We start from the raw sequence: 13,760 nt of genomic DNA, 5'->3' as shown, positions 1-13,760 counted from the left end.
AAGATGACAGGGTGGACATTAGCATGACAGAGTGGACAAAGGCTTTATTTAGTGAACTAAATATGGAGGAACATTTGAAAAACAACAGGTACAACAAGAAATATTAAAGGGTTCATATAAAAGGGTTGTAAAAGTTTTCAAGAATTCAACTTCTGTTTTCACTAACTACAGTGAATCACTAAGCCACCATGCTGCCTCCTCTGTTATCAGTTAGGTTTTATCAATATGCAAATGAATGGGGAAAAAAAATTATTGTCCTTCAAATTAAACTAAATTTGCTAATGAATGTAAATCTTTACATTGTACACTGTATTGGAGGAGTGAAGCAATTGTTGGAGACAACTCAAGTTAAACACCTTAATACTGTTTTTTTTTGTTTGTTTGTTTGTTTGTTTGTTTTTTCAGAAGAAGGTAAATAATTAGATTACAGATGTTCACATAAATGTACAAATACTTAGGGCTGTAGTTTTATTTCAGACAGTCAATTAGTACAAAATGCAGCTGCCAGAGTTCTAACCAGGTCTAGAAAATTTGATCACATCACCCCAATTTTATCCTCCTTACACTGGCTGCCTGTTAAGTTTCGTATTGAATTTAAAATATTGCTTCTTACATATAAAGCTCTAAATAATCTAGCTCCTGCTTATCTAACCAATCTTCTGTCTCGCTACAATCCAACTCGCTCTTTAAGATCTCAAAACTCAGGACTTCTGGTAGTACCTCGAATAGCAAAGTCGAGTAAAGGAGGTCGAGCCTTCTCATTTATAGCTCCTAAACTCTGGAATAGCCTTCCTGATAACGTCCGAGGCTCAGACACACTCTCCCAATTCAAAACTAGATTAAAGACCTATCTGTTCAGTAAAGCATACACTTAGTGCACCACTTAGGGGGCTTCCACACAGGTTATGCATCTTGCTGATATACACTGTGAACATCAGCTACGCTAATTATTTTCTTTATTCTCCATTTCCACCTGGGGATACTCTTCCCGAGGCCCTCAGACTATGCAGAGTCACTGATTCGATCCAAGACCAACGACGAGATGATCCCAAGGTTTCCATATCCTGGACCTGGCCGAATCCTGAACAACTACTGCGATGGTCATGGAAGAGTGGAGAACATGAGACTGTTTCCTATGACGCTCCAGAGACAGACGAGTCTTCGCTGAGGCCAGCTTCCAGCCTCCGCCACTGAGACTGCAGCTCTGCACAAGACGTTTGGCCAGCGGAGAAATTAAAATGGTCGTGCCCAACTGAGCCTGGTTTCTCTCAAGGTTTTTTTTTCTTCACTTCCGCCTTTAGTGAAGTTTTTTTTCCCTCTCCGCTGTCGCCACTGGCTTGCATGGTTCAGGATCTGTAGAGCCGCGCATCGTTGGATTTGCTCTTCAGTGTTTGGACTCTCAGTAGTGATTATTAAACCACACTGAACTGAGCTAAACTGAACTGAACTTAAACACTACAAACTTAACTACACTGTTCCTATTTACTGTGACCTTTTATGTGAAGCTGCTTTGACACAATCTACATTGTATAAGCGCTATACAAATAAAGGTGAATTGAAAAAAAAGTCAATGAGCTCCATTATATGGACTTTAAAAGGATATTCTAAATATAGACTGAGACAGATATTGGCAAAAGGTTTGTATGGTCCACTCATATATTGCATCAACTAGTTTAGTGTGTATAAGTGTTGTAACATAAAAAACATTAACTAATTAACAATAAAACAATAAATTAATAAATAAATAAAGTGTCAATAATAATGCAAATGTCCACCCTGTCAATTTGTGACAGTGTGGACAATGACAAGGAGGACATTTTTGGCTAATTTATTCAACACAGGATGTATCTGAAGCTGATAAAGTGTTTCCCTATTTAAGTTCTTTAAGATCTATACTTTAAATTATATTGTTTTTATATTAATTAATATTTCACTATGAAAGGGTGGACATGTTAAGCTTGACAACATTCAGTTTCAAACACAATATGAGGAAAAACAGGAAACATAAGTGTAGATATTTACTGTGTGCACAGCAGATATTTTAACCTCCTCTGAAGAAAAGCAATATGGGCACTGGGATGCCAATGAGTACATCAGAGGGTTTCTTAAAGGGGCGTTTACCACATCATGACAGGGTGGACAGCAATTTCAAGGACATGTGCAAAATGATTAATGATATTATTAAAACAGAATGTTATTAAAATGACTTTTTTTAACTGATTAATGATAGTATTTAAACAGAATAAAAGTTGTTAAAGTGACTTTTTTAATCAAATAACTTGTTAAATATAATAAGAATATTTTAAAATCTTTTTAATTTGATATAATTTACCTACTTTTTAGACTCACTGAAGTTGGCTAAGCAGTGTGTGGGACATGGAAAAATCATATCCATTCAATGAAAGAATTTGGCAATAATAATAATAAAAAAACATATTTCAAAACACTTATAATTCTACCTGCATGTGTGTAAAGGTTTAACCAAATATATTAAAACATCAGAATGTCATTATTACACATTATGTTCATATAGGACTGATTCAATCTTGTGGGACATTAAAGCACTTTATAGCAATAATGACCCAGCCATTGAAACTAAAACATGTAGTAGTACTTTTTACCCCTTTTTCAAGATTTAAGAAAAGTCTTTTGTGTCTCCAGAATGTGTCTGTACACATGTTTCAGCTCAAAATACCTATCAGATTATTTGTTATACTCTTTAGAATGTTAGTCTTAGTGGATTAAAAAAGTTTTCAAAATTGTCTTAAAATGTTTAAAGTAAATGTTTTGATCAACTCCAAATACTGAATATATGTGTGTATGTGAGAAAGTGGAAAAACGAGGGAGAAATGTATCAATAAGTCATGACTGCAACAGTAAGTGGCAATAAAAAGCTAAACAAAAAAGACTTTTATTTTGGCGTGGCGTGTGACGTCATAAGAGTGCGCCGCTACTGCCCTGTGATTCAACTGGAGAAAGGTTTGTTTTAAAACCTTTACACAAATATAAACCGATTGTTAAAAGTTTTAGGTTTTCATCTGATGCTAAATTATGTAGCAGCTGTTGACAATATTATTTTAACCCTTTATACAACGTAGTACTAATTTACTCAGAGTAATGAGAGCTATTGTTTGAACAACAGAAATGTGTGTAATAAGTGTTTTAATGAAGGTTTAATTTATTAAATAGCATAATGTCAGTCTGTTCTAAGTTTACATCACTAAGAAGAGTAACGTTACTAGTTTTAATCAGCTCATTTGTGGCTATTGTTTCTTGCTCGGACTTACCTGATTTCTTTTTGTTAATTACTCTCATATAAAAAAAACTGTTGAAGCAAGTGTTGAAGAGAAGTTATTTTGTTACTGCTCATTGTTTTATTTATTTAAACAGGACATTTTTATTGTTTTGTTCATTTTAAACAGGATAAAGTGTCCAAACACAGAGAAAAACTCCCGCTGAAGGGACTGATCTCCACACTGTTATAAAGATGGCGTTTATTAAAGAGGAGAGTGAAGATGTGAAGATTGAAGAAACATTCAGAGTCAAACAGGAAGATCTGCAGGAACAAACAGGTTGGTTTTTTTAAGAATATTAAGTTTATCTTGCAGCCCTGAGTGTGCTGCCTAGCTCTCCTAAATGCACATATGCACTCTGTGAAAGACAGGAATTAGTTTATTTCGTCACTTGTTCCCATGTCTTTTGTCATTCTTTTATGTATTATTAGTCTCCCATTTCCCATCTCCTTCTTCAGTTTATTGCTTTTCTTGTTCTCCTACTGTTTGTAAAGCGTCCTTAAGCACTGGCGCTATATAAAATAAATAAAAAAAAAGGTGTAACTGAGCTGACGATATCTGACCTACAGTATTCTCATAGAAGATGTCTGCTATTACAGTGATAGTGTTGGCTTAGTACTTTCCATTTGCACACAGTATGTCACGTTGATCACAATCCCCTTTTTTCATCAACTTCTTCATGTATTTAAACTTGTTTCTAGTAGTTGTTACTAGTTCTCACAGATAGTATCTGAGTTAGAATTACATCATTATTATAATAACTAATTACCAGGGCTATTGTGTTTAAACAGGGTTTCCGCGAGTCATAAAATGTCGTAAAATTTTAGGCCTTAAATAGTCTTAAATTTACTGAAATATTGTGTTGTAGGTCTTAAATCTTTTTTATTCATTTTCCTTTGTTCATGTTTTGCTACCCAATCTGGCCGAAACCCATACAATCACGAACAATCCATCTTAATAAAACTTTAAACTTTTCAATCAAAAAGGTCATTTTAACTCTGTTTATCATAATGGTTTAATTCTTTTTTCTTACAATAACATTTGTTTAAATGTGCTCCATGTATTTACTGCTGAGGACATCGACCTGGACAGATTGTTGTGCATAGATTTAGTTTATTATAGTTTTTAAAACTTTTTAATTAATTTTTTTTTTTTTTTAAAGAAAGTTTATTTTGAAAAAAAAAGTGTGTGGATACAAGTAGAGCTGTCTTGTTTTTACACACTATTTTAAGATCTTTTGCTAAGAAATATCTAAAATATTTTAATTTATTATTATTCATTTATTATTGTATTATTAAATGTATTAAATTATAATATTTTTTGATAGGACAAATAAAAATCTTTTTTCATCTGGGCCATTTGAAAAATTCCTTAGTCTAAAATTTCAGTCATAATGGTCTTAAAAATGTTTTAAAAAGTCTTACATTTAACTTAGTGAAACCTGCAGAAACCTGCTTTAAAGTATGTCAGAAAGCGTGGATGCCCCCAATTTGAAATATGCTGAATGAAATGGACACTAAAATAATTAATTATTATAAAACATTGTACAGTATTCTAAACTATGTGATGTTGTTGTGGGACGATGTAAGACAAAACAAGCAAGTAATAGTGAAACATTAACATTTAGCATTGCACTACAACTGGCTAACAAACTAGTCTAAATGACTTTTGCTGCTATTTTCTGCTGTACCGTCCCTAAGATATATGTAAGGTTTTTTTCTGTTGAAAGAGTTAGTTTTTTACCCAGACATTTAAAAAGAATATACAGTGAAGCCGTGATATTTTTATTCAAAGTTATTATACCGTCAGAATCTTATACTGGCCCATGCCTAATGCTGCTTGATGTAGCAAAGCCATATTTTCTAATTTTATTGTTTTTCTTTGTTTGTATAGTCATGAACACACTTGTTTGTAGAGCAAGTAGTGTGACCGTTTTCTGTCGTTTATTATTTCTGGTCATTTCTCCAATAGGCAACTGAAGTTCTAAAACAATAGCATATGAAGTCAGGACCCTGTTTCAGAAAAAAGGTTAAAGGTGCAATAGCTGATCTTCCACAATGCTAACAGCTTAGCATAAATCTCTGAATCATAGTCCTTCTCCTGTCGTCCAGAGCCACACCTCCTGAAACACCTGAAAAAGTGACTAGTGCTTGTCCGGTGGCGTGCGGGAATTACACTTAACCTGACATGCTATTTCAGAGTGAATATTTAAAGTAGCATGGTAAACAATATAGGGAGAGCCTAGGCATAACTAGCGCTATTTACTTGTCTTTTGTTGTTAAACTAAACTAAATCTACATTATTGATGCTGTAAAAGGTCACTTATGAAACTGAAAATAGTCTTATCAATGTTTCAGCGGAAGATTTTAGTGGCTGAACAACACTTCTGTGCAGACAACCCATTTGTAACAACATCAAATAGTTTTAAAACAGAACATTACCTGTCTAAGTGAAATCCTTCAGTCATGGTATCATCCTTTCTCCAGCGTGCAAAGGTAACTCCAATATTGATTCAGGTTTTTAAAAAGTTTTGATTCAGCATGTTTTTACCGACCGCACATGCACTCTCTTTCTCTCTCTCTCTCTCTCTCTCTCTCTCTCTCTCTCATGATCGCGCAGGCAGCACGTCTATGCAGAAACGCCTGCGCAGTTGTTCAAATCTGCATTTGCTTACAGTTTGGGCTACTTATCGGAATTATTAGAGATGTCGGCCCGACTCCATTTAATTTGATAACCATTTTTTAGTGTTATGCCTTATCCAAAATATAAAAATAAATATAAATACATTTAGATCACTTACTTTAATCAACACAACTGGAATGTGAAAAGACTTTCAACCAGCACAACAACAAATGTTTCTGAAGACAATCACCTACTGCACCTTGATAGAGCACAGCAAATGTCCATCCAATCAAAACCCAGAGTTTCTCTCATTTCAGGGTATTAAAACCCTGAAATGAGAGAAACTCTGGGTTTTGATTGGATGGACATTTGCTGTGCTCTATCATTGATAGGGAAAAGGAGACTCTTTGCTAGATTGACTTTGTATCCAGAAACATTTACAAATTCTGAAATTATTGTAAGAGCTTTTGGAATACATGTATCTGGATTTGACCGAAAAAGATCATCCGCATAAAGCAGGAGCTTATGTTCTTGTCCCTTTCTGAAAATTCCTTGCAAGCCATCTGAGTTCCTTAATACGGTTGCAAGAGGTTCGATGGCAATGTCAAACAGCAGAGGGGACAGAGGGCAGCCCTGACTCTTTCCCTAGAGAGTGGAAAGCATTTAGAAATTATGTTATTTGTTTGAATGGATGCTTGGGGCCTGGAATGTACCATTTTAACCCAGGAACATAATCCAAGGCCAAAACCAATTTTTTAAGCACTTTAAATAAATAGATATACTCTATTATATCAAATGCTTATGGGCATCTAAAGAAATTAGGACCTTTGGATTGGTATTATTTTTAGGTGAATAAACAATATTAAATAAGGGATGAAGGTTGTAAAATAACTGTCTCCAACAATAAAACCAGTTTGATCTGGGTAAATCTTATAATCACAGCAGAGTAAGCTGATCGGACAATAACATTCACATTTAAGTGGATCCTTATCCTTTTTAAGAAGTACTGTTATAACAGCCGATGCCATGGAAGGGGGGAGTAATTCCGAGACAAGAGCTTCAGCAAATACCTTGCACAACAGGGGTGTTAGCTTGAGAGCTTACTTCAGAGCTATAAAGAGTTTTACACAAGTTTTTAAATTGATCATTAATTCCCTGTTGATCAGTAATAATACTGCCATCATCCTTACTAACTGCTGCTATAAAACCAGCTGCTGAGGATTGTTTCAGTTGGTAACTCAATATCCTGCCAGTTCGATCACCAAGTTCATAATGAATCTGGCGTGATCTTATGTGGAGATCCTCTGCATTTTCACTAGTCAAGGAGTCATATTCCTCTTGCAGAAGAAGTCTTTTCTTGTGGAGCTCTTCGGAGGGTGATATTGAGTGTAGCTGATCAATTATCAATTTTATTCATAATCTCTGTAAGCTGTTTTGACATTCTTGTATTTGCACTAGCTTGATATGAAATAATCTGTCCCCTTATATATGCTTACAGAGTATCTCATAGGATGCTATAACCTATCTCTGGGGATTCCTTTGCAAGGGAAAAAAATCTATTTGAGCATCAATAAATTTCACAAAATCGTCGTCTGCCAGGAGTCTTGAGTTAAACTCCCATGTACGTTGAGGGATTACAAAGCCTGGAAAACATAGCTGTAGTGAGACTGGACAATGGTCCGAAATAACAATACTACCATACTCTACTTCTGACATTAAGGGAATTAACTGCCTGTCCAGGAGAAAATGGTTAATCTTGGAATAGGTTTGATGCACAGGTGAATAAAAGGAAAATTGCTTGAAAGATGGATATTTAAATCTCCAGGGGTCACTTACACCATATGTCTGAAGGAAGGAGTTGATACATTGTGCTGGCTGACTCAATGTATTACTCGAAGAGCTAGAGCGGTCCAAAATTAGGTGCAAAAACACAATTTAAATCGCTTTCTAAAATTAAATTGTGTATGTCGAGACTAGGCAAAATTGAAAATAAATCATTGAAATCACTTGTACATTGTCCCAATTAGGAGCATACACAGTGGCCAGAACCACAGACATGTTAAAAAGTTTACCTCTTTTGACTCCATAACAAACTGTACATTCTTATGAATAAGTACAGCAACGCCCCTAATTTTGCTATTGAAGTTAGATTTATATATTTGTGTATAGCCTCCTCTATTAAGTTTAGAATAGTATTTTTTCAACCGATGTGTCTCCTCTAAACATACAATATCAGATTTTAACTTATTAAGATATGTTTCACTGGGTGATGTAGCCCCCGCACATTCCAACTGGTAAAGTTTGTCTTTACTCCACCCATTTTATGGAAGGCTGTCGAAAACATTTATCAGAAGCATCCAAAAGGTATATGTGGGTTGTGTATGTAGGGGGATGTGGAGGAGAGGAAAGAGAAAAAAGAAAAAAAAAAAGAAAAAAAAGGGGTGATCACACATACACTTATAAACACGAAACAACACAATATTGAAACCTTGCGTGTAAACTTGCACACACTTCCAGCTACTCCCACTCTTAACTAGCTGACCATATGGTACCTCATATAAAACAAAACAGTTCAAACAGCTCTTGTTTTACTACAAAGCTACCCCATTATTGACAAAATATACTTGAGAACTAGAAATAACAACAACAAACATGTGCTATAGTGATAATTTAAAAGTTAACCGGAGAGTGACATTAAAATTTGTATTGTCTTTGACAGCCCAGTGTACTGTTGTGATTGCCTTCATTTCAATGGCTTTCTTCAAAATATCCTCTTTTTCGGAAAAGTTGTGGCATTTAATCACGAAGGCGCATGGCAGTTCCTTGTCGTCCACTTGCTGCGTAGAGTGCGGTGTGCCCGGTCCAGAAGTGGAGTCTTCTCGAGGTTCAGGGTATCTTTCAGGATGCCGGCTCCAAAGTTCTTCATGCATCTGCTGTGCTCCCATCCATCCTTAACTCCCGTAATGCGGAGATTTGAATGGCGAGACCTCTCCTCAAGATCCTCGCTTTGGTCTCTCAGCAGAGCCAGCTCCTTTTTCACTATACTAAACCCTTTTTCCAGGGTGAGTCGGAGAGTTGGATGATCCACCCAACACAGACTTCAGACCAGTCACTCGCTCTTCCGCTGCTTCCACTCTGGCGTTAATGTGCTCCACAACATTGCGTTACTCTGTCTGAAGCTGGTCACATTGATTGCAAAGTTCATTTGACTGTGCAACGGCCTTTTCTTCAATTATAGCAATCAAATCACCTTTAGTGCATCAGTTGCTTGAAGGACCGCACTGTTATCACTCACTGGAGCCATCTCTTTCTTAGATCCAGGTTGCATTAGCATGGAGGCTAGTAGCGGATTCCGCCTCCCTACGGTTGCTTCGGCCTATATTCATCCTGATTCAAGTTAAATTACGCTCAGAAGAGCTAGACTCTGACACTTATAAATGCTTATTTTCCAGTATAGGTAGGTTTAAGGTAATAGTATGTAGGATAAGAGCAATATTAAATGAAATTGTAAGTTTCATGTGAGGACCTCAACAGTTTGCGTCTTTGACACTGTTGACTGCGAGATCAAGGCTTTCGGCAGCTGACTCCATGCCAGCGAGATAAATCTGTAAGTTGACCGAAAGTACACTGCACTGAAGTCTTTGGTGACGCACTCATTCACAGACGTCACAAGCACTTCAGTAAGAAGACAGCGGTCTTCGGCGGCCAGTGTATTGAGTTTTTTTTTTTTTTTATTTCAAAGCATTTTCCCAGAATTTGTCAAAATAAGATGTCCCCAAATATCAGTCCGTTTGCTGAAACGGAGAGAAAGTTTTGGCCAAATGAAGCCTCAAAATCACCCCTGAATGGATGAAAATGACCCAACAGCACACAAGGGGAAAGGTGCACTTTCAACCTTTATGCAGATGCATTACAGGTATGTCTCATGTCTGTGAGGCAAATATTCAGCTGTTTGTTTAGCTGTTACCCCAGAACTTTTTTTCGGATGCATTTACCAGTCAGGCACAGAATGAACAAGTATTCCCAGTCTGCTTTACAAATTTTAGAAAAAACATGTAATTATGAAAATATACGAATAAAAATAGGCCATTTACAGCGTTTAAATCTGTGTCTGATCAATATAACCAAAATGACTTTTATGATCAATTATGTAAGAAACGCTGAAAACTGGACTGACACAGTTTCAATTTACTACAACTTCTATGTTAAGCGGCTTTGACACAATTCACATTGTAAAAGCACGAGATATATAAAGATGAATTTAATTGAATCTGCTTAAATGTGAACACGTTAATGGACCAAACCCAATATGATCTGATTTATTTTACATTTAATTTGCATCAAAATTACAGTGTGTATATCCAATGTTTCCAGTGTCTTTTTATTTTTCAGCTTTTGACGAGAGTTTTTAAGACTTAATGAAAACTAATGTTTTTTTATGTTTCAGACCTAATTGAAGAGAATGAGGGGAGTAAAGAGGAACATCATGTCAAAATTGAGGAAAAAACTCATTTACAGACTGATGATATTTTGAAAAGTAGAGACAAGAATTGTTTCACCTGCACCAGCACTCAGTGTGGGAAGAGTTTTGAAAGACAAAGCAGTCTTAAAATTCACATAAGGATCCACACTGGACAGAAACCATTTACTTGCACTCAGTGTGGGAAGAGTTACAGCCAGTCATCATCCCTTAATAAACACATGACGGTCCACACTGGAGACAAACCATTTACTTGTACTCGGTGTGGGAAGAGTTTCAGCTATTCATCATCCCTTAATCAACACATGAGGATCCACACTGGAGAGAAACCACTCACTTGCACTCAGTGTGGGAAGAGTTTCAGTCAATCATCATCCCTTAATAAACACATCACAGTCCACACTGGTGAGAAACCATTTACTTGCACTCAGTGTGGGAAGAGTTTCAGCCAGTCATCATCCCTTAATCTACACATGAGGAACCACACTGGTGAGAAACCTTTCACATGCACTCAGTGTGGGAAGAGTTTCAGCCAATCATCACACCTTAATGAACACATGATGACCCACACTGGAGAGAAACCATTCCCATGCACTCAGTGTTGGAAGAGTTTTAACTACTTATCACACCTTAATCAACACATGAGGGTCCACACTGGAGAGAAACCATTCACATGCACTCAGTGTGGGAAGAGTTTCAGCATATCATCATCCCTTAATCTACACATGAGGATCCACACTGGAGAGAAACCATTCACATGCACTCAGTGTGGGAAGAGTTTTAACTACTCATCACACCTTAATCAACACATGAGGATCCACACTGGAGAGAAACCCTTCACATGCACTCAGTGTGGGAAGAGTTTCAGCATATCATCATCCCTTAATCTACACATGAGGATCCACACTGGAAAGAAACCATTCACTTGCACTCAGTGTGGGAAGAGTTTTAACCGCTCATCAAACCTTTATCAACACATGAGGATCCACACTGGAGAGAAACCATTCGTTTGCACTCAGTGTGGGAAGAGTTTCAGCCAATCATCATCCCTTAATAAACACATGACGGTCCACACTGGAGAGAAACCATTTACATGCCCTTAAGCCGCTAGACATTTCTCCCCATAGACTTCCATTCATACGCACGCAAATGCGTCAGACCGGAAATGCAAGTTTGTGCATCAAGTTTCGCAGTTCACTGCCTTGAAAAGTTCAAGCTTTGTGAAAGCTGACCTGCGAAATCGCATCACTTGACTGTGAGACCAATCGAACATCAAAACATTACCTCTCTGGACAGAAATTTTAAATATGGACCAATCGCTCACTTTTTTAATGTCTAATCATCTTGTTTAATCCCTCCCCTTTTCGCGGTGCCGTACAACATAATTTTAGAAATGGGTATATAAAAGTTGTTGTGCTAGCTACCCCAGGACGCTGTGGCTACTCGGGAGTCCTCATGTCAAAACCTGCCATCTCATTGACTCTTTAACCATATGGTTTTGTTTTGCATTACTTTTATCATGTAGGTAAAGTGTTGTTGTGATTATATCCTAAGTTGTTTATCTTCATTATATCCCTAGACATTTGTTGGTTGCTTTGATTGTTCTATGAGTTACGTTTTATAATAAATTATTTGCATTCAGGCTTTTTTGTTGGCTCATCTCTCTTTCATGTTGTGGCTCAAACAAGGGGGTCATGTCTCCGGTTGTATCCGAGATCTTGTCCTTTCAGTCATGACCATAGGTGAGAGTAGGAACCTTGATTGAGAACATTGCCTTTTGTCTAACATTGCCTTTTGCTCCTTCACCACAACAAACAATCACATCAGCCGCATTACTGCTGCCGCTGCACTGATCCATCTTTTAATCTCACATTCCATTCCTCATGAAAAAAAATGCAGATACTTGAACTCTATTTGGGGTAAGGACTCTACTCCAAATTGGAGATGGCCACCGTTTTCCAGTCAAGCACCATGGTTTCTGAATTACAGGTGCTGTTTCTTTCCCTGCCATCACAATCAGCAGTCCCACTGCATGATGAAGGTCCATGTCCTATGAAGCCAAAAGGACAACGTTATTTGCAAATGGCAGAGACAGTCCTAGCCTGCACCTTCAATTTTGTCAGTAAAAATTATTATATTTTTGAGATCAGCCTCAAAATTAACACATTTACAAATTAAAATTAATAATTAGACTGATGGATAGACATTGTAGTGGTGGAAGGGGAAGTAGGATGGCTTGTTCAAATATAAACCAAGATGGAGCTCTCTCAGGAGGGATGGACCAGTGCGCGAGATGTCTCAGACTGAAGGTGTAATAATGAAATAAATGCTCAGGAAGCTCCAACCCTTTTTAATCAACTGACTGTTGCGATGTACTCCTATGCAACCAAGGGGGCTTATTGTTCCAGAGAAATTAATTGACTAAATTGTCAAACTGTTTTAAATATTGTAAAGAAATATTTACAGGGATATACTGAAATAGAGAAGTAACTTTAAGAAGGCAATTCTTTTTGAGTATGATAGTTTGTTATTTTGAGTACCTCAGAGCAGTGGTTCTCAATTCTGGTGCTTGTGCAAAATGAGTTGACAACGGTTCCAAATTATTTTATCTCTTATTACTAGATCTTAGAATCACACATGAGAAACCACAAAAGCAGAGATTTGGCTTCTCTATAACTGCTTAAGAGCAATTTGCACCAGATCAGCTAGAGACAACATTCAAGTTTCCTTCGTCAACTGGCCTCAACGAAACACGGCGTTGATGATTGGTTGGTGACTCAGCTTCAGTGACGTCCTTGGGATTCACTCGCTTGTGAGTGGAAGTTGTCCTGGGTTATCGGGGTAACAGACTCTGCGGTTTGCAGAAGTTTTTTTGCGGTTTTGGCGGTTTCCAAATTTTCAGAGGTTGCATGGAAAGTTCTTTGCGAACCGATTGTGTGGCGGTGCAGTGTCCTAGAGCAAGGCGAAAGGGGGCAGAGAGCAGCAGTGAACTAATGCAAAAGCAAAGTTTTACTATTGCAGTAGGTTTTTAAGTGATCTGGTTTGGCCCATCCCACTGGCACTGTCTTCCAATGAGCAGTTGCCATGGAGAGTGGGCCCACACCCCATACCATTATGCTCAGGGTAAGTCATTGTGGTAAAATATCTTGTAAGTTCGTTACTAACTTACATGAAGTGTTACAAGACAAATACTGTTTCTGATACTAGCTTTGCATTTACACTAATTTATTGAAAATATCACTAGCTTTTGTTTAGCACCAGACATCATACATTTCAGACACATACAGAAGGATTCATCTGCTATAAGGGTTAAAAAAAACAATGAACTTGGTTGCAATAAACACATGTAGTATTCAAAGAAAGCC

General features: G+C 37.1%; 1 protein-coding gene across 1 annotated transcript in view; it reads left to right on the top strand.

Moving 5' to 3' along the window:
• The first annotated feature begins 3,426 nt into the window (after window positions 1–3,426).
• Window positions 3,427–13,760, top strand: part of LOC130221901 (zinc finger protein 721-like) — a 364,016-nt gene continuing 353,682 nt past the window's right edge. The window contains exons 1-2 of the mRNA XM_056454449.1: window positions 3,427–3,572; window positions 10,363–11,488. Of these exons, the coding sequence (XP_056310424.1) occupies window positions 3,488–3,572; window positions 10,363–11,488 (1,211 nt within the window). The 5' untranslated portion in view covers window positions 3,427–3,487. The remainder of the gene's footprint in view (window positions 3,573–10,362; window positions 11,489–13,760) is intronic.

Source organism: Danio aesculapii, chromosome 4 (assembly GCF_903798145.1).
Source record: "Danio aesculapii chromosome 4, fDanAes4.1, whole genome shotgun sequence".
Taxonomy (NCBI): domain Eukaryota; kingdom Metazoa; phylum Chordata; class Actinopteri; order Cypriniformes; family Danionidae; genus Danio; species Danio aesculapii.
Note: the sequence above shows the minus strand (reverse complement) of the source record. Positions and strands in the feature narration are given on the sequence as shown.